Genomic DNA, 25,631 nt, shown 5'->3' on the forward strand with positions numbered 1-25,631 from the left:
AGTGGTCCATCCCTGTTTCTTCTCCACCTCGGGGTCGTTGTGCAAAATCTTGTTCCTAAGCCAGGATAGGTAGTACACTCTCAGCTTGTTCTTCTTGCCTGTGGAGAGAGAGAGAGAGAGAGAGAGAGAGAAAGAGGAGAGAGAAGAGAGAGAAGAGAGAGAGAGAGGGAGAGAGAGAGAGAGAGAAGAGAGAGAGAGAGAGAGAGAAGAGAGAGAGAGAAGAGAGAGAGAGAAGAGAGAGAGAGGAGAGAGAGAGAAGAGAGAGAGAAGAGAGAGAGAAGATAGAGAGAGAGCCATGAAGTCTTTCAATATACTTTCAATATACTGTACTAGGAATTTGCTTGGGTCAGGACTAACCCTAACCCTTACCCTAACCCTAGGCCCTGTGTACGTAGTAGAGTCAGGGGTAGGGTAAGGGTTAAGTCAGGTAGGACAACAGGCCGACTTCATCGACTATGTAAATATGTCGGCTTGCAAAACGTGCGCCGATGCGTCACAAAGAAGTAAGATGGCTGCCTGCGCCCGATCAAGACTAACAGTATTTTGTGTTTGTACGTTTTCTTCTTTCTTTCTTCTGCCATGGGAGTCTATGGCAGCTTATAGAACCGTATGGTCAAAAGTTGTGAAAATTGGCACACTCATTCGGGGCAGTGCCCTGACCCTCCTCACCAAGTTTCATGTCCACACCTCGCCCTCTCTAGCGCCACCAATGTGTCAAAGTTGGAGGTGCATTTATGCGTGCAGCTTTTCTTCAGCAAGTCCAATTTTCAAACTTCAGATGTCCTTCAATTCCTTGGCTCAAGCCGGATTCAACGCACTCTATGACGTCATTGTGGCCATCTTGGATTCTCCGCCATTTTGAATAATGTGCAAAACCCTTAAAATGTATCTCCTCCTAGGAATTTTGACCAATCTGCACGAAATTCGGTTTATACATTCTCTAGACCAATGTCCACAAAATTTGTACAGGGATTTTTGATTATCCATTGCGTCAGGCGCCTCTGTTGTTGAATGATATTGAGCAGCTGGATATGACACCCAAAGATAGCAGATAGCATGCTAACAAATAACGATGCTAACAAATAACGTTAGCGCAAGCATTTTTGTTAGGTCTGCCATTTTACTAGCTATTTACCGTCGCTCTGACGTCAAACAATGGAGACAAGTAATAAAATACTGCGGTTATCTACATCTATAGTGATTTAAAGCATCAGATAAATGGTTTGGCAACAATTTTGTAGCTTTTATAATGAACTGCAGTGTTTGTCGGAACAGCTACTTTGTTTCTTGTTCCATTTTGTTGTTTTTAAGAGAAAATGACTAAATAAAATATGTAAATATTAACAAGACACATTTTGAATATTTGTTTTAGATAAATTAAGTGTTCTATTAATTGAGCAATAAAAAATAAAAAAACGTTAAAATAATCGGAAAAATGCGATTAATCGGAAAAATAATCACTACATTAATCGAAAAAATAATCACTACATTAATCGAAAAAAATAATCACTACATTAATCGTTAGAAAAATAGTAGTTAGGTGCAGCCGTAAAGTCAGGTACCTGAGATGGTCACCAGGACGTTGAGTCCCTCTAGCACGTCCATCTGTTGGATGCGTCGTCGGCTGATGAGGGGGTAGACCTTCCCCTGACCGCTGCGGTCCAGCAGCATCAAACCGCTCTCCGTCCCCACCAGCAGGTTCACGCCTGGGGAGACACAACCAGGGTCACATCTGGAGAGACACAGCGAGGTTCACACCTGGAGAGACATGTCTCTCTCTTTCCCTCTCTTTCTCTCTCCCTCTCTCTCTCTCCCTCCCTCTCTTTCTCTCCCTCCCTCTCTTTCTCTCTCCCTCTCTCTCCCTCTATTTCTCTCTCTCTCTCCCTCTCTCTCTCCCTCTTTCTCTCTCTCTCTCTCTCTCCCTCTCTTTCTCTCTCCCTCTCTCTCTCCCTCTCTCTCTCTCTTGCTCTCTCTCTCTCTCCCTCTTTCTCTCTCTCTCTCTCTCTCCCTCTCTTTCTCTCTCTCCCTCTCTTTCTCTCTCCCTCTCTCTCTCCCTCTCTCTCTCTCTTGCTCTCTCTCTCTCTCCCTCTCTCTCACTCCCTCTCTCTCTGTCCCTCTCCCTCTCTCTCTCTCTCTCTAATATATAGACAGTATATAGAATATACTGTATATATATGCCTGCATATATCGCTTTATCTCTTTCTCTGCCTCTCTCACACATTAAAAACACATCACCAACACACATAGATACTACAGTATCATAAATACTACAGTAACATACATACTACAGTAACATAGATGGTAAATGGTAAATGGACTACACTTATATAGCGCTTTTCCACCTTAGCGGCACTCAAAGCGCTTTACAATGGCCTCTCATTCACCCATTCACACACACACTCACACACCAATGGCGGTAGCTGCCATGCAAGGTGCTAGCCTGCTCATTGGGAGCAATTCGGGGTTAGGTGTCTTGCTCAAGGACACTTCGACATGTGGACAGTCGGAGCTGGGATTCGAACCGCTGACCCTTCGATCATTGAACGACCCGCTCTACCAACTGAGCCACAGCCGCCCCAGGTATGTGGGCGACTGGGCGTCTGTATGTAGGTGAACAGATGTGAACGACGTGATTGGTTCATGTGAACGTGGGTTCGCACCCCAGAGAGCGGCGCACAGGATCTCGGAGTTGAACCTCTTCTTGTACTTGCGGATCTCGGGCGTGTCGCTCTGCGGGCGCGTGTTCACGGGGTTGACGTTGACCACCGAGCCCTTCCGTGACGGGTCGGACCGCAGGGCGTCGGCCAGGCGCCCGTCGTTCCCGAAGCCTGCTGGGGGAACCGCAGGGGTCGCAGGTCAGAGAGAGAATGGACTTGGGATGGTCTACACACCCTCACACACACACCCTCACACAGACACACACACACACACACACACACACACACACCCTCACACACACCCTCACACAAACACACACACACCCTCACACACACCCCCCCACACAGACACACACCCTCACTCACACACACACACACACACACACACACACACACACCCTCACACCCCCACACAGACACACACCCTCACACACAGACGCACACACACACACCCTTACTCACACACACACCCTCACACACACACACACCCACCGTCACACACACACACACCCTCACACACACACACACCCACCGTCACACACACACACACCCTCACACACACACACACACCCACACAGACACACCCTCACACGCACACACACCCACACACCCCCACACACACACACACACACACCCTTACCCATGTTGTTGAGGGAGCTGCCGCTGGAGGGGGAGATCTGCAGCAGACGCGGGTCGATGAAGGGCGTGAACGAGGAAGACGACTTGTGTTTCTGCATGGTGTTACTGGCCGACTGGGTCTACGACACACACACACACACACACACACACACACACACAGACACACAGTGTTACCGTCCGACTGAGTCCACACACACACACACACACACACACACACACACACACACACACACACACTGTGCCCTTTACCTGTGCTTTGCCCTAACAATATTTCCACCAGGTAATCTGAGCAGGTCCATCGCTGGCCTGTACGGTGGCCCGGAGGGTCCAGCAGGGTTCTGACCATCCTAAAGGTCTGGACTGAGTAATACTGGGACAGTAGGGGGCCTATTGAGGTGGGAGGGTCTAACTGATGTTATTTATGGATATATCTCTCTCATATTTATGGCTGGCTAGGCTAACATGGCTGGCTAGGCTAACACTACAGCTGTGTTCGGAATCGCTCCCTCGTTCCCTCGCTCCCTATTCCCTATATAGGGTTCACCATGTAGTGAACTACCTAGGGAACGGAGAAAATGTAGGGTACATGCACTGTTCCCTGCAAATCAAGGTGAATTGTGGGTAATAAACAGTGGACTATATAGGGAACGAAAATTCTGTGGAGAATTCGGACACAACAAACAAAATGGCTGACGCCCTATATAGTGCACTATATAGTGAATAGGGAGCGATTCCGAACACAGTTTATGAGGCAAAAAATGATATACGGTTGCCAATTAACCAAACAGTTACAGTACCAAACATAAAAATGTTGAGGAGACAGGTGACCTGCTCTCCTGCGGAACTGGGTTCTAACGCCTAGCGGAACTGGGTTCTAAAGCCTAGCGGAACTGGGTTCTAAAGCCTAGCGGAACTGGGTTCTAAAGCCTAGAGGAACTGGGTTCTAAAGCCTAGCTAAATCTGAGGTACGCACAATACCTATTATATCATTTATCTTCATCAAACAAAAAATGATTTATTTCATGCATGACAAAATTAATATCGACAAAGAAATAAAACAATTTTGAAATCCAGTTATGCAAATTATTTTAAAGCAGCTACAAATGAAGAGTTAAAGTTCTAAAAAGCAGACGAACAGAGCTAGCATGGAAGACAGGAAGTGTGTGTTGGGGGACACGCCCAAAGAGAAAAGTAATTAGATTGGTGGATTTGCGAAATGTGACTGAAAATCAAATGAACGAGCCTGCCGATGTAAACATCCACGAGTGGATTTGATCAAACAGCATCACATCAGAGACATACTGCATACTACTGGACTGTACTGCATACTACTGGACTGTACTGCATACTACTGGACTGTACTGCATACTACTGGACTGTACTGCATACTACTGTACTGTACTGCATACTAGTGTACTGTACTGCATACTACTGTACTGTACTGCATACTACTGTACTGTACTGCATACTAGTGTACTGTACTGATTCTACCATCTGGGCTTCTCAAAGATGTCCTTCATATTAAAGGGTTAGATCAGCTGAGATTAGCTGGCTGGCCTCTTAATCTCAGTCGGTAGAGACTCGTAATCTCAGTCGGTAGAGACTCTTAATCTCAGTCGGTAGAGACTCTTAATCTCAGTCGGTAGAGACTCTTAATCTCAGTCGGTAGAGACTCTTAATATCTCCGTCGGTAGAGACTCTTAATCTCCGTCGGTAGAGACTCGTAATCTCAGTCGGTAGAGACTCTTAATCTCAGTCAGTAGAGACTCTTAATCTCAGTCGGTAGAGACTCATAATCTCAGTCGGTAGAGACTCTTAATCTCAGTCGGTAGAGACTCTTAATCTCAGTCGGTAGAGACTCTTAATCTCAGTCGGTAGAGACTCTTAATCTCAGTCGGTAGAGACTCAATCTCAGTCGGTAGAGACTCTTAATCTCAGTCGGTAGAGACTCAATCTCAGTCGGTAGAGACTCTTAATCTCAGTCGGTAGAGACTCTTAATCTCAGTCGGTAGAGACTCTTAATCTCAGTCGGTAGAGACTCTTAATCTCAGTCAGTAGAGACTCTTTATCTCAGTCGGTAGAGACTCTTAATCTCAGTCGGTAGAGACTCTTAATCTCAGTCGGTAGAGACTCTTAATCTCAGTCGGTAGAGACTCTTAATCTCAGTCGGTAGAGACTCTTAATCTCAGTCGGTAGAGACTCTTAATCTCAGTCGGTAGAGACTCTTAATCTCAGTCGGTAGAGACTCTTAATCTCAGTCGGTAGAGACTCTTAATCTCCGTCGGTAGAGACTCTTAATCTCCGTCGGTAGAGACTCTTAATCTCAGTCGGTAGAGACTCTTAATCTCAGTCGGTAGAGACTCTTAATCTCAGTCGGTAGAGACTCAATCTCAGTCGGTAGAGACTCAATCTCAGTCGGTAGAGACTCAATCTCAGTCGGTAGAGACTCATAATCTCAGTCGGTAGAGACTCAATCTCAGTCGGTAGAGACTCATAATCTCAGTCGGTAGAGACTCAATCTCAGTCAGTAGAGACTCTTAATCTCAGTCAGTAGAGTGCGAGACTCTTAATCTCAGGGCTGTGCGTTTGAGCCACACACCGGACGCAAATAAGCATTTCAATGTGCATGTTATCCATACCATGTACTTATGACAAATACATACAGTACGCAAGATAACTTATCTACCGCATTACATGTCATATATCTGTTATAGCAGCCTAGATTGAACTACTGGTATGTGCATCTGTGCAGGTGTATAAGGGTCTTTCAGTGACAGCCTGGGCATGGAAAACGTAGCACACACACACACACACACACACACACACACACACACACACACTGATTCACGTGGTCACCCTCGAGGATTTGAGAAGCACTCAATCACACAGCTGAAGCACCACACCAAGCATGCTACCACCCAAGCAAACTACATTCACCAAAAGGACACTAATAGAATCTAATAACGACATTGCAGAGGTCAAAGAGAGATGGGAGGCGAAGTCAAATTAGACCCTCTAATAGGACTTCATTTCCCAGCACACACCAGGGCACCGTGGTTTAGTCAGTGTTCCAGCACCCTACAGTGGCGCCAGCGCGGTCCTCTGCTCACCCATAGCTAGGCTCCGCCCCCAGGGGGCGCCGGTGTTAGCAGGCAGTGCAGTGAGTGATTAGGGTGAGTTCAGCGCAGCAGCCCAGAGAGACAGTCAGCCAGTGAGCCAGCCAGTAGGGGGCAGAGTTGAGCCAGGGGGAGTGGGGGGGAGACATACCTCCATGGCAGTGAGCTTGTCCAGGGGGGGGTGAGTCTGGGGGGGCGGGGCGGGGCTGGAGGAGGGGGAGGAGGAGGAGGTGGGGGGGTGCTGGCTCTGCTGGATAAGGTCTGGTAGGAGGTGAATGCGGCCGGCAAAGCCGTTTTTCTCCGGGTGGGCGTGAACGTGAGGAGGGTACGGTGGGCCGTGGCCGGGCACGGCGCCGGCGGGGGGGGCGGCGGCTACCGGGCGCTTTGTGTCGCTTGCGCTCTGGAAGCAAGAACAGGCATAATGTGGGTCTGGGCTGCGACGGGCAGGAGGAAGAGGAGGAGAGGTCAGGGGGAGGAAGAGTGACTAGCCTGCTGTCCTGGAAACCGATAACCTTAACCCTAAACCAACACTATTATTTACCCTGCTGACCTGGAAACCCATAACCTTAACCCTGTAAACCAACATCTACCCTGCTGACCTGTAAACCAACACTACATCTACCCTGCTAGCCTGTAAACCAACACTACATCTACCCTGCTAGCCTGTAAACCAACACTATCATCTACCCTGCTGACCTGTAAACCAACACTACATCTACCCTGCTAGCCTGTAAACCAACACTACATCTACCCTGCTGACCTGTAAACCAACACTACATCTACCCTGCTGACCTGTAAACCAACACTACATCTACCCTGCTGACCTGTAAACCAACACTACATTTACCCTGCTAGCCTGTAAACCAACACTATCATCTACCCTGCTGACCTGTAAACCAACACTACATCTACCCTGCTGACCTGTAAACCAACACTACATCTACCCTGCTAGCCTGTAAACCAACACTACATCTACCCTGCTAGCCTGTAAACCAACACTACATCTACCCTGCTAGCCTGTAAACCAACACTACATCTACCCTGCTAACCTGTAAACCAACACTATCATCTACCCTGGTGACCTGTAAACCAACACTACATCTACCCTGCTAACCTGTAAACCAACACTATCATCTACCCTGGTGACCTGTAAACCAACACTACATCTACCCTGCTGACCTGTAAACCAACACTACATCTACCCTGCTGACCTGTAAACCAACACTACATCTACCCTGCTGACCTGTAAACCAACACTATCATCTACCCTGGTGACCTGTAAACCAACACTACATCTACCCTGCTAACCTGTAAACCAACACTATCATCTACCCTGGTGACCTGTAAACCAACACTACATCTACCCTGCTGACCTGTAAACCAACACTATCATCTACCCTGCTGACCTGTAAACCAACACTACATCTACCCTGCTGACCTGTAAACCAACACTACATCTACCCTGCTAACCTGTAAACCAACACTATCATGTACCCTGCTGACCTGTAAACCAACACTACATCTACCCTGCTGACCTGTAAACCAACACTACATCTACCCTGCTAACCTGTAAACCAACACTATCATGTACCCTGCTAGCCTGTAAACCAACACTATCATCTACCCTGCTGACCTGTAAACCAACACTACATCTACCTGCTAGCCTGTAAACCAGCATCTACATCTACCCTGCTGACCTGTAAACCAACACTACATCTACCCTGCTAGCCTGTAAACCAACACTACATCTACCCTGCTAGCCTGTAAACCAACACTACATCTACCCTGCTAGCCTGTAAACCAACACTACATCTACCCTGCTGACCTGTAAACCAACACTACATCTACCCTGCTGACCTGTAAACCAACACTACATCTACCCTGCTGACCTGTAAACCAACACTACATCTACCCTGCTAGCCTGTAAACCAACACTACATCTACCCTGCTAACCTGTAAACCAACACTACATCTACCCTGCTGACCTGTAAACCAACACTACATCTACCCTGCTGACCTGTAAACCAACACTACATCTACCCTGCTGACCTGTAAACCAACACTACATCTACCCTGCTGACCTGTAAACCAACACTACATCTACCCTGCTGACCTGTAAACCAACACTACATCTACCCTGCTAGCCTGTAAACCAACACTACATCTACCCTGCTGACCTGTAAACCAACACTACATCTACCCTGCTGACCTGTAAACCAACACTACATCTACCCTGCTGACCTGTAAACCAACACTACATCTACCCTGCTGACCTGTAAACCAACACTACATCTACCCTGCTGACCTGTAAACCAACACTACATCTACCCTGCTGACCTGTAAACCAACACTACATCTACCCTGCTAGCCTGTAAACCAACACTACATCTACCCTGCTGACCTGTAAACCAACACTACATCTACCCTGCTGACCTGTAAACCAACACTATCATGTACCCTGCTAGCCTGTAAACCAACACTACATCTACCATGCTAACCTGTAAACCAACACTACATCTAACCTGCTGACCTGTAAACCAACACTATCATGTACCCTGCTAGCCTGTAAACCAACACTACATCTACCCTGCTGACCTGTAAACCAACACTACATCTACCCTGCTGACCTGTAAACCAACACTATCATGTACCCTGCTAGCCTGTAAACCAACACTACATCTACCCTGCTGACCTGTAAACCAACACTACATCTACCCTGCTGACCTGTAAACCAACACTACATCTACCCTGCTGACCTGTAAACCAACACTATCATGTACCCTGCTAACCTGTAAACCAACACTACATCTACCCTGCTAACCTGTAAACCAACACTACATCTACCCTGGTGACCTGTAAACCAACACTACATCTACCCTGCTGACCTGTAAACCAACACTACATCTACCCTGCTGACCTGTAAACCAACACTACATCTACCCTGCTAGCCTGTAAACCAACACTACATCTACCCTGGTGACCTGTAAACCAGCATCTACATCTACCCTGCTGACCTGTAAACCAACACTACATCTACCCTGCTGACCTGTAAACCAACACTATCATCTACCCTGCTAGCCTGTAAACCAACACTACATCTACCCTGCTGACCTGTAAACCAACACTACATCTACCCTGCTGACCTGTAAACCAACACTACATCTACCCTGGTGACCTGTAAACCAACACTACATCTACCCTGCTGACCTGTAAACCAACACTACATCTACCCTGCTGACCTGTAAACCAACACTACATCTACCCTGCTAGCCTGTAAACCAACACTACATCTACCCTGCTGACCTGTAAACCAACACTATCATTTACCCTGCTGACCTGTAAACCAACACTATCATGTACCCTGCTAACCTGTAAACCAACACTATCATGTACCCTGCTAGCCTGTAAACCAACACTACATCTACCCTGCTGACCTGTAAACCAACACTATATCTACCCTGCAGACCTGTAAACCAACACTACATCTACCCTGCTGACCTGTAAACCAACACTACATCTACCCTGCTAGCCTGTAAACCAACACTACATCTACCCTGCTAACCTGTAAACCAACACTATCATGTACCCTGCTAGCCTGTAAACCAACACTACATCTACCCTGCTGACCTGTAAACCAACACTACATCTACCCTGCTAGCCTGTAAACCAACACTATATCTACCCTGCTAGCCTGTAAACCAACACTACATCTACCCTGCTGACCTGTAAACCAACACTATCATGTACCCTGCTAACCTGTTAATTATTGACTATCCACATCTTCAGTCATCAATGTTTTTGACGCAGTTCATCCGTCTTCTTTGATCACCCAGTCATCTGTCTTTGTAATATTACATTCTTTGTTTAGACTCACTCCTCTTCCAACAGCTACTGTAATTGAGTACTTGAGTACAGTGAACCTTACTCAAGCCAAACTGAGTTCCCAAGCTTTCACAGTAGCTAAAATGCGACATGCCTTTCAGCAGACGGGGAATAAATATATGTAACAAAAAGGAAATTGATGAGAAAACAAAGACTATATCAGGCATGGAGCTGGTGAGGTGAGACCTGTGTAAAGAGCGGAGCAAATATTTCTCCAGGTCGTTTGAAGCAAGCGTTGGCGCCTCCCTACCTGTCTGATGACCAGCGTGCCGTCCTTCGAGGGCGTGGACGCCTGGTCGCTCTCCGAGTCGTCGGCCAGCATCGTCTTCAAGGACTCCGTCTCTCCGTTACTCAGCCTCCTACGGGGACAGACCAAGGTTATTATAGTTAACGAAAACTAAGTAAAAAACTGAAACTAGGTGTGAAAAAATATTTTAGTTAACTGAAATACAAATAAAAACAAGGCTTTACAAAAAAAACGATAACTAACTAAAACTGTATTGTGTGTTTACAAAACGAACTAAAATAAACTAAAATTATAGAGAAAATGTCCTTAGTTTTAGTCTTTTTCATTTCATACGTAAGCCTAGTCTTTTGGGTGGTTATGAAATCTATCCTCCATGTTCTTTATCTGTGTCCCTGCGCAGAAGTAACCTGACGTTCGCCAGATGGTTTGTTTCACACAGAGTGAAACAACGTGAGCTCACGAGATCAGGATGGTCTGATCAGAGTAGCAATCACAGCACCACTGACTGTGTGAGCTTATCAACTCGTTCGATCAGTTCGATCAGAGCCTGAGCAACAAAGTGAGCATCTATCTAATAGCAGAAACAGTGGTGGTTGACAGATGTCCACATGCGCTTCACCTCCTGGCCGCAAGAGGGCGCTGCAGGCACGCTATTGAAACAGGCACATCTCCACATGGGAAGGTCACAGAGACACCGGGTTTAGACTAGCAGGACGCTATAGGCATAACAAACTCAGCAATAATGTCCTGCTTGTGTCCACATGCGCACACACAGGGTCAAAAAACTTTGAGCAAAACCAGCTCCCTGTGTGTGGGGGCGCTAGAGACACAGCGTCTTCACTGGGGGGCTAGAGACACAAGGTCTTCACTGGGGGGCTAGAGACACAGCGTCTTCACTGGGGGGCTAGAGACACAAGGTCTTCACTGGGGGGTTAGAGACACAAGGTCTTCACTGGGGGGCTAGAGACACGGGGTCTTCACTGGGGGGCTAGAGACACAAGGTCTTCACTGGGGGGCTAGAGACACAAGGTCTTCACTGGGGGGCTAGAGACACAAGGTCTTCACTGGGGGGCTAGAGACACAAGGTCTTCATTGGGGGGCTAGAGACACAAGGTCTTCACTGGGGGGCTAGAGACACAAGGTCTTCACTGGGGGGCTAGAGACACAAGGTCTTCATTGGGGGGCTAGAGACACAAGGTCTTCACTGGGGGGCTAGAGACACAAGGTCTTCACTGGGGGGCTAGAGACACAAGGTCTTCACTGGGGGGCTAGAGACACAAGGTCTTCACTGGGGGGCTAGAGACACAAGGTCTTCATTGGGGGGCTAGAGACACAAGGTCTTCACTGGGGGGCTAGAGACACAAGGTCTTCACTGGGGGGCTAGACACACATGGTCTTCACTGGGGGGCTAGAGACAAGGTCTTCACTGGGGGGCTAGAGAGACAAGGTCTTCACTGGGGGGCTAGAGACACAAGGTCTTCACTGGGGGGCTAGAGACACAGTGTCTTCACTGGGGGGCTAGAGACACAGCGTCTTCACTGGGGGGCTAGAGACACAAGGTCTTCACTGGGGGGCTAGAGACACAAGGTCTTCACTGGGGGGCTAGAGACACAAGGTCTTCACTGGGGGGCTAGAGACACAAGGTCTTCACTGGGGGGCTAGAGAGACAGCGTCTTCACTGGGGGGCTAGAGACACAGCGTCTTCACTGGGGGGCTAGAGACACAAGGTCTTCACTGGGGGGCTAGAGACACAAGGTCTTCACTGGGGGGCTAGAGACACAGCGTCTTCACTGGGGGGCTAGAGACACAAGGTCTTCACTGGGGGGCTAGAGACACAAGGTCTTCACTGGGGGGTTAGAGACACAAGGTCTTCACTGGAGGGATAGAGACACAAGGTCTTCACTGGGGGGCTAGAGACACAGCGTCTTCACTGGGGGGCTAGAGACACAGCGTCTTCACTGGGGCGCTAGAGACACAGGGTCTTCACTGGGGGGCTAGAGACACAAGGTCTTCACTGGGGGGCTAGAGACACAGCGTCTTCACTGGGGGGCTAGAGACACAAGGTCTTCACTGGGGGGCTAGAGACAAGGTCTTCACTGGGGGGTTAGAGACACAAGGTCTTCACTGGGGGGCTAGAGAGACAAGGTCTTCACTGGGGGGCTGGAGACACAAGGTCTTCATTGGGGGGCTAGAGACACAAGGTCTTCACTGGGGGGCTAGAGACACAAGGTCTTCATTGGGGGGCTAGAGACACAAGGTCTTCACTGGGGGGCTAGAGACACAAGGTCTTCGCTGGGGGGCTAGAGAGACAAGGTCTTCACTGGGGGGCTAGAGACACAGTGTCTTCACTGGGGGGCTAGAGACACAGTGTCTTCACTGGGGGGCTAGAGAGACAAGGTCTTCACTGGGGGGCTAGAGACACAAGGTCTTCACTGGGGGGCTAGAGACACGGGGTCTCTAGGCACTGTGCACTAGGGATATACATTTGAATTCAGATAAGACACTTAAGCAATGCTTTTCAAAACCTTGGTCAAGAGAACTGTGCACAGGATGCATTATAAACCACTGACGCACCTCTTTCCTGTGTGGACAATAGCACGGCCAGCTCAACACAGAGAAGAGCACAGCCAGCCCAGCTCACACAGAGAAGAGCACAGCTCAGCTCACACAGAGAAGAGCACAGCTCAGCTCACACAGAGAAGAGCACAGCCAGCTCAACACAGAGAAGAGCACAGCCAGCTCACACTAAGAGCACAGCCAGCTCACACAGAGAAGAGCACAGCCAGCTCACACTAAGAGCACAGCCAGCTCACACTAAGAGCACAGCCAGCCCAGCTCACACAGAGAAGAGCACAGCCAGCTCACACAGAGAAGAGCACAGCCAGCTCAGCTCACACTAAGAGCACAGCCAGCTCACACAGAGGCCTGGGAGATACCCTGCCTGTGCCACTGTATACATGTAAACACCGTTTGCTTATATAACAACTTAAAAACGAGCTAATTCCATCATTGGCTCAACATCGCTCAACATCTCACAACCTTTGAAGTAGCATCTTTATGAAAGATTCCTAATGGCCAAGCTGTGCTGGGCAGACCGAGGGGGTGGGCGTGTCCCAGACTTCAAAGAGGCCTAGGGTTTGAGGCAGCGTGGGTCCCAGCAGGGGGTCGGGGATACGTACCCGGCCCTGGAGTCCTCCGCCCCAGAGGTCGACTCCTCCCCTCCGTCCTGGTCCACCTCTTCGTCGTCGTCTTCGTCGGTCGTCCCGGACTCCTCGCCGCTGGAGGAGGAGTAGTCCGTCACCTTGTGGGGGGGTCGCACGTCCTCCACGGCTCGCAGCTCCTTGGCCAGGGCCGTCAGGTCCTGGGGGGGGGGCAAAGGTCAAAGGTTAAGAGGGGGGTCTTCTTTTGACAGTGTAACATTCACAAATCTAACATGATTGGATGGGTTGAAGCAGAGGATCCGGATCAGAGATTCTGTAGGTGACAGAAGGCAGATTAGATCCTCTTAGTGTTAAAGCAGTCATCAAGACCAGGTGAAGCTACGGTCCATCCCCAGTCTGACAAGTTAAAACAACCAGGAGAACAGGCTGAAAAACCAGGCTGAAAAACCAGTGTTTACAAGCGTAACCCTTAAAGTGGCACTGAAATGAAAAAAGCATTCTGTCCCATTTTGGTTCACATAATTGGTCATAGTGTTCACCTATTCAACGATGTATGCCAAAAAAAATACAAAATTCTACTTCTGTTGTAATCTTATATCAAATTATATAATTTCTTACTTCCTGGAAAACGGTAGGTCACGTGCAATGACGACAACAGGTACCTTAGATTTTAGGCCAATAATCTCACGACATCCATCCGTCAATCAACGCTATCCTTCTATCGAATCTGTCTAAAGTTCTTAAAACCCGTCCACTTGTCAATGTTCCAATCAAATTCCTCTAAACATTATGTCCCGCCCTCATAGCTTGTTTGCGTCGGAAATACGTCAAACTACGGAAGTTAGATGATCTCAAACGTCCATTTCAGTGCGACTTTAAGAGAGCCAAGTGAACAGAAGTGAACACGGACTGTGCAGGAGGGGAGCAGCACGATTCAATCACATGACGCTTCCCACCTCACCCTACACACCGCCCCCCATAACCACACCGTTGGCATGGAGACGCCACGGGGGAGGTAACAGCGTCGAAGATGAGTTGAGCAATAAGACAAAAGGACAAAAATGAGAATTGTGTGGCTCCGCCTCTGTAGCAGGTCAGGCTGGCGTTACGGCAAGCAGAGAGGGACATGTGACGGTGTAGTGTTGGGGGCACTTACAGCTGGCCGGTTGGGGCGGGCCAGTTCTTTCTTGTCGTCGGGCTTCTTGGCGGCGGCGTTCTCCGGCCGCTGCAGGGGGGAGCCCTCGGACTTGGAAGACGCTGCAGGTGAGGAAGGCGGTCGGGTTCGTTAACGGGGAAGAAAGCAGACGTCACTTTCCTGGCGTCGCCAGGGACAATTCAAACGATGAGTCTGGAAACTCTCAGTTCATTTTTGATTTCCATGGGGCGCATGGGAGTTTAAAGACCGCATCCAGCCAAGTTGTCACTAACTATCATGATACATCCAGCCAAACTGTCACTAACTATCATGATACATCCAGCCAAACTGTCACTAACTATCATGATACATCCAGCCAAGCTGTCACTAACTATCATGATACATCCAACCAAACTGTCACTATCATGATACATCCAGCCAAACTGTCACTAACTATCATGATACATCCAGCCAAACTGTCACTAACTATCATGATACATCCAGCCAAACTGTCACTATCATGATACCTCCAGCCAAGCTGTCACCAACTATCATGATACATCCAGCCAAACTGTCACTAACTATCATGATACATCCAGCCAAACTGTCAATAACTATCATGATACATCCATCCAAGCTGTCACTAACTATCATGATACATCCAGCCAAGCTGTCACTTACTATCATGATACATCCAACCAAACTGTCACTAACTATCATGATACATCCAACTGTCACTATCTATCATGATACAGTACATCCAGACAAACTGTCACTAACTATCATGATACATCCAGCCAAACTGTCACTAACTATCATGACAGTACATCCAGCCAAACTGTCACTAACTATCATGATACCTCCAGCCAAACTGTCACTAACTATCATGATACATCCAGCCAAACTGTCACTAACTATCATGACAGTACATCCAGCCAAACTGTCACTAACTATCATGATACCTCCAGCCAAGCTGTCACTAACTATCATGATACATCCAGCCAAACTGTCACTAACTATCATGATACATCCAGCCAAGCTGTCACTAACTATCATGATACATCCAGCTAAGCTGTCACTAACTATCATGATACATCCAGCCAAACTGTCAGTCAAGCAGGAACCTGATCACTACTGTATTTAGCTAGCTAACGCCTTACATTATTATTATATTTATTAACTTAGACGCAGTTGTGCTTGGCTGTTGAGGGATGCGAGCGAGGGATCGTGAAACGATTAGCGTGTCGGCTCACGCCAGCTGCGTCAAAAACCAGCTGCTCACACGGCAACGATGATGTTGATGTTTACACTTGTTCACACACCTAAATGTTTAGACTCGCTTCCACGGCTTCACTGACACAAAGGGGCGATACATGATTTAGCGTGCACTCGTTTCGTGACTCACAGCGCGGTCGGAACCTCTCTCCAGAGCCGGCCTGGGAGCTGGAGTTGGAGGAGCCAGACGAGCTGCCGCTGCCGGGGCGGGGCACCAGCTTCTCCACGCGGTCCCACAGCAGACGCGGCTCCGCACTGCTGCCGAACACACACACACACACACACACACATTAACAAAGACAACACAAACTCAAACATTACCACACTCCTACCTCATCTCAAACTCACTCCGATGCCGGTACAGCTGAAGAGAACAGCATTCTCCCGCACACTCCGAAACACATTTACCACAGGAAAGATGCCTAGCGGTCAGTGGGTTAACAGTAGAGGGTCAGGGTCAGATGTGGAGCGGTCAGTGGGTGAACAGTAGAGGGTCAGGGTTAAATGTGGAGCGTCCGGTGGGTTAACAGTAAAGAGGGTCAGGGTCAGAGGTCAGGGTCAGATGTGGAGCGTCCAGTGGGTTAACAGTAAAGAGGGTTAGGGTCAGATGTGGAGCGTCCGGTGGGTGAACTTCTTCTGTGGTAGTGGCGGTGCTTTGAAGCTTCTTTATTTATCAGTTTTGGCACTTTTATTTATTTATTTATCAAGGTCAAGGTTCACTATTTGTCTCCCATGGGAGAAATGTAGCTAATCCAAAGAACATTGTTAAAAAGAAAAGCCACTGTCAACATTTAATAAATTAATTGTTATCAAAGTCAATGTATAATTTGATTTAAGAAAATTTTAAAACTTTTGATTAAAAAAAATATTCAATGAATAATCGTGTTAAATAATCGTGATCTCAATATCAATCAAAATAATCGTGATTTCGATTTTTGCCATAATCGAGCAGCCCTAGGTCAGGGTCAGATGTGGAGCGGTCAGTGGGTGAACAGTAGGGTCAGATGTGGGGCGTCCGGTGGGTCTGGTCACCTGCCGGCGGTCCTCGGGGCGGCCTGGCTGCTGGCCTGTGCTCCGCTGGGGAGGGGGGAGTCACGCCGGGACAGCACCGGGGACCGCGACGTGGTTCTCACCGGGACCTGCGGGTCACACAGGAACAACACGCACAGTTACACGTACAGCCACAAGGGGGCGCTGTGAGGACACCATCACCACAGCTACAGGAAATCCATCTGAAATACTTACCATCACCACAATACTAGGGCTGGGTATCGAGTCGAATTTCAAGAATCGATTCGATTCCGATTCACAAGATTCAGAATCGATTATCACGATTCGATTCGATTCAATATTGATTCGGTTAGTGTTACCAAAACCTGTTTGTTTGTTTTTTAGCTGTAACCTTAATTACATGACTGTCAAGTTATGCAACACATCAATACTAGGGCTGGGTATCGATACTGATTTCCAAAAATGAATGAATGAATGAATCATTGAATGAATGAACTATTCATACCTTCATTTATTCATTCATTCATTCATTAAATAAAAGATCGATAGCGGCACTCAAAGCGCTTTACAATGGCCTCTCATTCACCCATTCACACACACATTCACACACCAATGGCGGCAGCTGCCATGCAAGGTGCTAACCTGCTCATTGGGAGCAATTTGGGGTTAGGTGTCTTGCTCAAGGACACTTCGACATGTGGACGGTCGGAGCTGGGATTCGAACCTCTGACCCTTCGATCTAGAGTAGAGACCCACTATACTGAGGACAGCGTCTCTCTAGAGTAGAGACCCACTATACTGAGGACAGCGTCTCTCTGAGTAGAGACCCACTATACTGAGGACAGCGTCTCTCTAGAGTAGAGACCCACTATACAGAGGACAGTGTCTCTAGAGTAGAGACCCACTATACTGAGGACAGCGTCTCTAGAGTAGAGACCCACTATACAGAGGACAGTGTCTCTAGAGTAGAGACAGAGGAGAGACCGCAGGCTGCCTAGGACGAGGACAACCGATGAGACGGTAGGGGGAGGGTGCAGGGTCAGACCGGCCTGTCCTTACCCTGGGGGGCATCTCCTCGCCGGGCGGCTCGGCCCTGGGCGGGGGGTGGTGGTGGTGGTGGTGGTGGGAGGGGTGTGGCTGGGCGGGGTCAGTGCGTGCGGGCTGGTGGGCGTGCTGGGGGTCCTGGGCGCGCGGGCGGAGGTGCGAGGAGCTAGGGACGGCGGCGGCGGGCTCGCTGAAGGAGTGCGAGCGGGACACGGCGGGGGGTGGGGGGGTAGCGCTGCTGCTGCTCTTTAGAGCGGCCTGGTGAGACCGCTGGACCTTTAGGGAGCCGACGGACAACGGAGGGGTGGGAGGGACGGACGCAGAGGAGGGGGGGGGGGTGGAGAGAACACACGGAGGGGGGAGGATGGAGAGAACACACGGAGGGGGGGGGGTGGTGGAAGAGGTAGACAACAGAGAGGAGTGTGGATGAGCGTGGCGTCAACATACATGTGCATAGACATACACATGCATAGGCGAACACGGAAATACACACACACACACACACACACACACACACGTTCAGGACAACAGATCAACAGGACAACAGATCAACAGAACAACAGATCAACAGGACAACAGATCAACAGGACGACAGATCAACAGATCAACAGGACAACAGATCAACAGGACAACAGATCAACAGAACAACAGATCAACAGGACAACAGATCAACAAGACAACAGAACAACAGAACAACAGATCAACAGAACAACAAAACAACAGATCAACAGGACAACAGATCAACAGATCAACAGATCAACAGATCAACAGATCAACAGATCAACAGGACAACAGGACAACAGATCAACATGACAACAGATCAACAGGACAACAGATCAACAGGACAACAGGACGACAGGACAACAGGACAACAGGACAACAGGACAACAGATCAACAGGACGACAGATCAACAGATCAACAGGACAACAGATCAACAGGACAACAGATCAACAGGACAACAGATCAACAGGACAACAGATCAACAGATCAACAGGACAACAGGACAACAGGACGACAGATCAACAGGACGACAGATCAACAGATCAACAGGACAACAGGACAACAGGACGACAGATCAACAGGACGACAGATCAACAGATCAACAGGACAACAGATCAACAGGACAACAGGACAACAGGACAACAGATCAACATGACAACAGATCAACAGGACAACAGATCAACAGGACAACAGGACGACAGGACAACAGGACAACAGATCAACAGGACAACAGGACAACAGGACAACAGGACGACAGATCAACAGATCAACAGGACAACAGATCAACAGGACAACAGATCAACAGGACAACAGATCAACAGATCAACAGGACAACAGGACGACAGATCAACAGGACGACAGATCAACAGATCAACAGGACAACAGATCAACAGGACAACAGATCAACAGGACAACAGATCAACAGCTCCATGGCTGTGCGACAGAGGGAGGAGAGAGATGGGAGGACAGGGGGGGGGCGGAGCAGCCAATAGCTCACTGCATCTAAAGAAGCCAACAGCCATCCAGAGGAAGATTCTACAGAATAGAAACATCCGTCCATCTCTACAACTCTGGTCCCATCCACCACCACCTCTCAGCCAGTTTACACTAGGGGAGGGAGGGGGGGAGGGAGAGGAGAGAGAGAGGGAGGGAGGGAGAGGAGAGAGAGAGGGGGGGAGAGAGAGGATAGAGGGGGGGAGAGAGGATAGAGGGGGGGAGGGAGGGGATAGAGGGAGGGAGGGAGAGAGAGAGAGAGGGGGGGGGGAGAGAGGATAGAGGGAGAGAGGATAGAGGGAGGGAGGGAGGGAGAGAGAGGATAGAGGGAGGGAGAGGATAGAGGGAGGGAGGGAGGGAGAGAAAGGATAGAGGGAGGATGGAGGAAGAGGGAGGGAGAGGATAGAGGGAGGGAGGGAGGGAGGGAGGGAGAGAGAGGAGAGAGGGAGGGAGAGGATAGAGGGAGGGAGAGGATAGAGGGAGGGAGGGAGGGAGGGAGAGAAAGGATAGAGGGAGGGAGGGAGGGAGAGGATAGAGGGAGGGAGAGGGAGAGGATAGAGGGAGGATGGAGGGAGAGGAGGGAGAGGATAGAGGGAGGATGGAGGGAGAGGACAGGGGGAGAAAGGGAGGGAGGGAGAGAGAGATGGGGAGGGAGAGAACATAGAGAGGGAGGGAGAGGACAGGGGGAGAAAGGGAGGGAGAGAGGGAGGGAGGGAGAGAACAGGGAGAGGGAGGGAGGTTACCTGTGGCTCCATGGCTCGGTGCATGGCCGGCTGGGCAGCCTCTGAGGAGCTGCCGTTGGAGAAGGGTTCGAGCCGGGGGGGCGCGGGGGGGGGCTGCTTGGTGGGGGCAGACTGAGGGGAACCCTGGATGTTTTTGCGGAACCGTTCATCGGCCTGGGAGGGGAGGACAGACGGAGACGGGGGAGGGTGTGGATCAGTGGGGTCAAGGTAGGGGTCAAAGGTGAATTAATGCATGAACAACAAATACACACGTATTTGTAAAATGACAAGATAGGAGACAACTTTTTGAGGTTTCCCCAACATGCTTATGGGCACCGTCAACTGTAAACACATATATGCTTTCATAGGAGACCGAAGTGGATCGAAATCTCCCAGAGACACGAAACATAGGACGGACGTACGTGTTAATGACATCACACAAGTCCAGGATGTCCCAGAGGACAGAGCCCAGACGCACACGCGTTAGAACGTCCCTCGGACGCCGGCATGCAGCATCGCAGCGTCTGCAGACGACAGGTCAGCTCCGCGGAAGAGCCGCAAACACGTCAGAAAACACGTCGTGTGTTTAGTTGGCATGCCAGGCGGGATGAAGAAAAACTCCTTCAGAGTGGAGGGAAACTGTCGCTATAGAAAAAGGATAAATATTCCACTGAGGTGGTCGTCATCCGCGGTCCCAAATAGGCTAGCGACCGGGCTAGAAGATCCGTTTCATGACAAATTCATATGAAATACCCTTTATCCAAGCCTGTTGTACACTCAATATTGTCTTACCCAAATGAGTGACTATCAAATAAATAAGTGACATTTGACAAAGTAATGAAACTGACAAAGAAAATAGATAAAAGTATGATGCGGTCAAACTATCAGCGCTGAACAGAAACAGACTAGCAGCTACTATTATGTCTTCGTTAATCTACCGAGTTCTCTAAATCACTCTTCCGTTTTTCTCTTGCTCGGCCTGCTCGGAGTGGAGATTAAGATTAGGATGTTTCATCCTCAGACGGTTTTAGTAGTGGACAAGCAGCGGATAGACAAGCGAGAACGTGAGGACCGTGAGTGAGGAAGTCAAGCGGTCAGTTTTAGAGAGGCAGAGTGAGCGTGAGCCAGTGGTTTTCTTCTGACTAGACGACTCGCTGTCAAAATAGAGTAACATATTGTTTGTATGTGACGGCATAACACCGCAAAACAAACAAACAGCCTAAACTGTCGTCTGAACACAGGTTAAGCGGACATTTTGTCCAATAACAGGCTGTTACTCCTCTCGGCACCCATTTTGTGGCTCGGCTCGGTCCGGCTAACATGCCTGTTCGTGTGGGAGGAAGAGAAGGAGGCGACAGGAAGCAGCAGGCAGCAGGGGGTTGGGACACAGGAAGTTCACCTCTTTGATTGGCCAAGGAGGGTGACAGACGGGGTCAACGGTAGGCTCCGGGTGTTCTGTCTGCAGGGGGTAAAGGTCATCTGGGCCGTCGGTCAGGGGGGAGCTGTCTGGGGACTGAGTGGGCCTGTCCTGGTCGGCGTCAGGGGACGTCTTCTCTGAGTCTCTGTCTCTGTCAGGGACCTGAGGGGCGGGGTTCTGAGGGTTCTGAGGGGTGGGGTTCTGAGGGGCGGGGTTCTGAGGGTTCTGAGGGGTGGGGTTCTGAGGGTTCTGAGGGGTGGGGTTCTGAGAGTTCTGAGGGGTGGGGTTCTGAGGGTTCTGAGGGGTAGGGTTCTGAGGGTTCTGAGGGGTGGGGTTCTGAGGGGCGGGGTTCTGAGGGGCGGGGTTCTGAGAGGCGGGGTTCTGAGAGGCGGGGTTCTGAGAGGCGGAGTTCTGAGGGGCGGGGTTCTGAGTGTTCTGAGGGGTGGGGTTCTGAGGGGCGGGGCTCTGAGGGGTGTGAGGGGCGGGGCTCTGAGGGGTGGGGTTCTGAGGGTTCTGAGGGTTCTGAGGGTTCTGAGGGTTCTGAGGGTTCTGAGGGGCGGGGCTCTGAGGGTTCTGAGGGTTCTGAGGGTTCCGAGGGGCGGGGCTCTGAGAGGTCTTGTTGACGTCGGGGGACACGGCCCTCGCTGGCTCTACTGCGGCGGGGCCGTTGTCGGGAGACTGGGCCGTCTTCACCGCAGCCCGATCCGGGGACCCCCTCTGGGGGGCTTTGGTTCGGTCTGGGGACCCCCTCCTGGGATCTCTAGTCTTGTCGCACGGCTGTGATTGTTGTTGTTGTTGTTTATGGTCCTGCTGGAGGGACAGCAGATAGGCCTGCTCCTGCTGGAGACGCTTGTGAAGTCGCTCGGCTTTCCGCTGCTCCTCCAGCTCCCGCCATTTGAACTCCTGATGCAGAGCGCGTTCGTTACCGTGACAGTAGTGACCACGCCCACCTGGCCACGCCCCTAGGCTAGGGACGCTACACACAGCCACACTGGGGAGAGTCGTACCACATCCACTAACGCTTAAGAATAAAGATGACCACCGATATATAACATTAATAATACAGTCAGCACTGTTTCAGATGAATTAAAATGGAAAATAATAGGAAACAAAAAGGTCTGAAGAAGAAATAAAACCCATGGAAGATGACTCAGCATCAGTGCCGTTGGTCTGTAGGCAGGTTTTATTCTAATCCTCAGATAAACAGCTGATCTAATGACTCATGTCTAGTCAGCGATACCGCGGCTGAGTCACATGACCCAGAAACGCCCAGTGACCTCATCACCCACCTCAGACAAACACGACCAGAGAAACGAAGGTGAAACAATCCATAGCTTGGTCAACAACACGGTGGGAGGTTCTAGTAAGGGGAGGTTCTAGTGAGGGAGACGGAGGGAGGTTCTAGTAAGGGAGGTTCTAGTAAGGGAGTCGGAGAGAGGTTCTAGGGAAGGGTACAGAAGGAGGTTCTAGTGAGTGGGACAGAGGGAGGTTCTAGTGAGGGAGACGGAGGGAGGTTCTAGTGAGGGAGGTTCTAGTAAGGGAGACGGAGGGAGGTTCTAGTGAAGGGTACAGAAGGAGGTTCTAGTGAGTGAGACAGAGGGAGGGAGACGGAGGGAGGTTCTAGTGAGGGGGACAGAGGGAGGTTCTAGAGAGGAAGGTGCAGAGGGAGGTTCTAGAGAGGGGGACAGAGGGAGGTTCTAGAGAGGGGTACAGAGGGAGGTTCTAGTGAGGGGGACAGAGGGAGGTTCTAGAGAGGGGGACAGAGGGAGGTTCTAGTGAGGGAGGTGCAGAAGGAGGTTCTAGTGAGGGGTACAGAGGGAGGTTCTAGTGAGGGGTACAGAGGGAGGTTCTAGTGAGGGGTACAGAGGGAGGTTCTAAGAGAGGGAGAAGGTTAGGGAGACGGAGGGAGGTTCTTACCAGAAGCATGGCCTGTTCATGGAGCAGCTGCTGCTGCAGGATCTCCAGGTGTCTCTGCTCCTCCTCCAGCTGACGCCGGATGTACTCCTGCCAACCCAACACAGCGGCCCTCGTGATTGGTGGAAATGCAGGATGGGAGAACTGGGAGGTGTAGTCCAGTGTGTGCAGACCACTGATGACCCACCTGCTCCCGGTCGCTCCTCCTCTTCTCGTCCTCTGCCCTCCGGCGCTCCTCCTCCTCCTTCCTCCGTCGCTCCATCTCCTCCACGCGCCGCTTCTCCTCCTGCTCCCGCCGGCGCTGCTCGCGCTCCTGCTGCCGCCTCATCTCGCGCTCGCGCCGCTGTTGCTGCGGGCCGCCAGGAGGGGGAGACAGAGAGCCTCAGGGACACGGAGCCAGAACTGACCGTTCAGGTTTTAGCACCAATCTATTCCCTGCTCTCTTCCTATCCCCTCTAGATGTGTCCATCCATCCATCCATCCATCCATCCATCCATCCATCCATCCATCCCTCCTCCATCCATCCTCCCTCCCTCCCTCCATCCCTCCATCCATCCCTCCTCAATCTATCCCTCCATCCATCCATCCTCCATCCATCCATCCATCCATCCATCCATCCCTCCATCCCTCCTCCATCCATCCCTCCTCCATCCATCCATCCATCCATCCATCCATCCATCCCTCTTCATCCATCCATCCATCCATCCATCCCTCCTCCATCCCTCCCTCTATCCATCCATCCCTCCATCAATCCCTCCATACCTCCTCCAGCCTCCTCCTCTGCTCCTTCTGCTGCTCGATGCGCTTCTGCCTCTCGGCCAGCAGTTGGCGCTTGTACTCCTCCTGCTCCCGGAGCTGCTGCTCCTGCAGGAGCTGCTGTCTGCGCAGCGCCTCCGACCGCTCCTTGTTCTCCTGCTGCAGGCGGATGAAGTCGCGGCGCAGCGTGGACTCGCCCGGGACGTTCACGATGGAGCTGGACGAGCGACAGGAGGGAGAGAGAGGGGCAGCGTGAGCGGATGAGGGGTCATATGACCCAGGCGCTGGAGGTGGGTCATCTGACCCAGGCGCTGGAGGTGAGTCATCTGACCCAGGCGCTGGAGGTGGGTCATCTGACCCAGGCGCTGGAGGTGGGTCATCTGACCCAGGCCCAGGCGCTGGAGGTGGGTCATCTGACCCAGGCGCTGGAGGTGGATTCATGCTGGGCTCACACTATAGGATTTTTGGGCCAATTTATCCCCGATTCACCCCTCCCGACAATCGGAGGAGAAATTGGTCTGGAACGCCAGTTGGTACGGATGTTCGGCCCAGATTATCTTATGTGAGGGGTTTACAGATCCAATCTTATACCTCCCGATCGGCTCGCAGACCCATAATATCAGATATTTCGATTATTACATCAGTACTTTACAAGCGAGGGAGGGGCTCCCCAGTCCCTCGGGCGCGATAATATCCTGAGTGTGATGAGAAGTTAATTTCAAATCTTGTGTCTGTGCTTGTTTGAGAATCGAGAGAAGAACATCTGTTTAGATTTTCCTCGTGTGCGTGACGCAACCCCGATTTCGAAATCGGTTCGGATTTTTTTTACAATCCCGTAGTGTGATCCTGGCGCTGGTTCTCCTCGCTCCTACCTCGGCTCCCCCTCCTGCTCCTGGGGGTCCTCCTCCTCCTCCTCGCTGCCGCTGTACTCGTACTCCGTCTCGTCTGTCGGAGCGGGCGAAACGGACGAGTTAGCGACGACATGTTTATCTTCAAACGCCGGCCGTTCGGCCTGATTTATCATCGTCTAAATCAGCGGTTCTCAACTGGTGGAGCCTCAAGATCCACATTTTTCTTTATCATGAAGTCGCGACCCAAATTTATTCCACAGCACTCAAATTTATTCCGCAAAAATAGAAAAAGTCCGTGAGACATAACAC

General features: G+C 50.3%; 1 protein-coding gene across 1 annotated transcript in view; it reads right to left on the reverse strand.

Annotated features, from left to right (window-relative positions):
- Window positions 1–25,631, reverse strand: part of LOC311327462 (mitogen-activated protein kinase kinase kinase kinase 4-like) — a gene marked incomplete at its 5' end in the record, with an annotated part of 55,118 nt that overhangs the window by 7,081 nt on the left and 22,406 nt on the right. Inside the window, 14 exon segments of the mRNA XM_084460509.1 lie at window positions 1–98; window positions 1,563–1,706; window positions 2,661–2,831; window positions 3,298–3,415; window positions 10,545–10,653; window positions 13,721–13,902; window positions 14,859–14,959; window positions 16,243–16,370; window positions 17,145–17,251; window positions 20,406–20,558; window positions 23,719–23,805; window positions 23,903–24,064; window positions 24,478–24,688; window positions 25,344–25,416. The exon segment at window positions 1–98 is cut by the window's left edge and continues 37 nt beyond it. Of these exon segments, the coding sequence (XP_084316635.1) occupies window positions 1–98; window positions 1,563–1,706; window positions 2,661–2,831; window positions 3,298–3,415; window positions 10,545–10,653; window positions 13,721–13,902; window positions 14,859–14,959; window positions 16,243–16,370; window positions 17,145–17,251; window positions 20,406–20,558; window positions 23,719–23,805; window positions 23,903–24,064; window positions 24,478–24,688; window positions 25,344–25,416 (1,844 nt within the window).

The sequence above is a fragment of the Borostomias antarcticus genome, assembly GCF_949987555.1.
Source record: "Borostomias antarcticus genome assembly, chromosome: 32".
Taxonomy (NCBI): Eukaryota; Metazoa; Chordata; class Actinopteri; order Stomiiformes; family Stomiidae; genus Borostomias; species Borostomias antarcticus.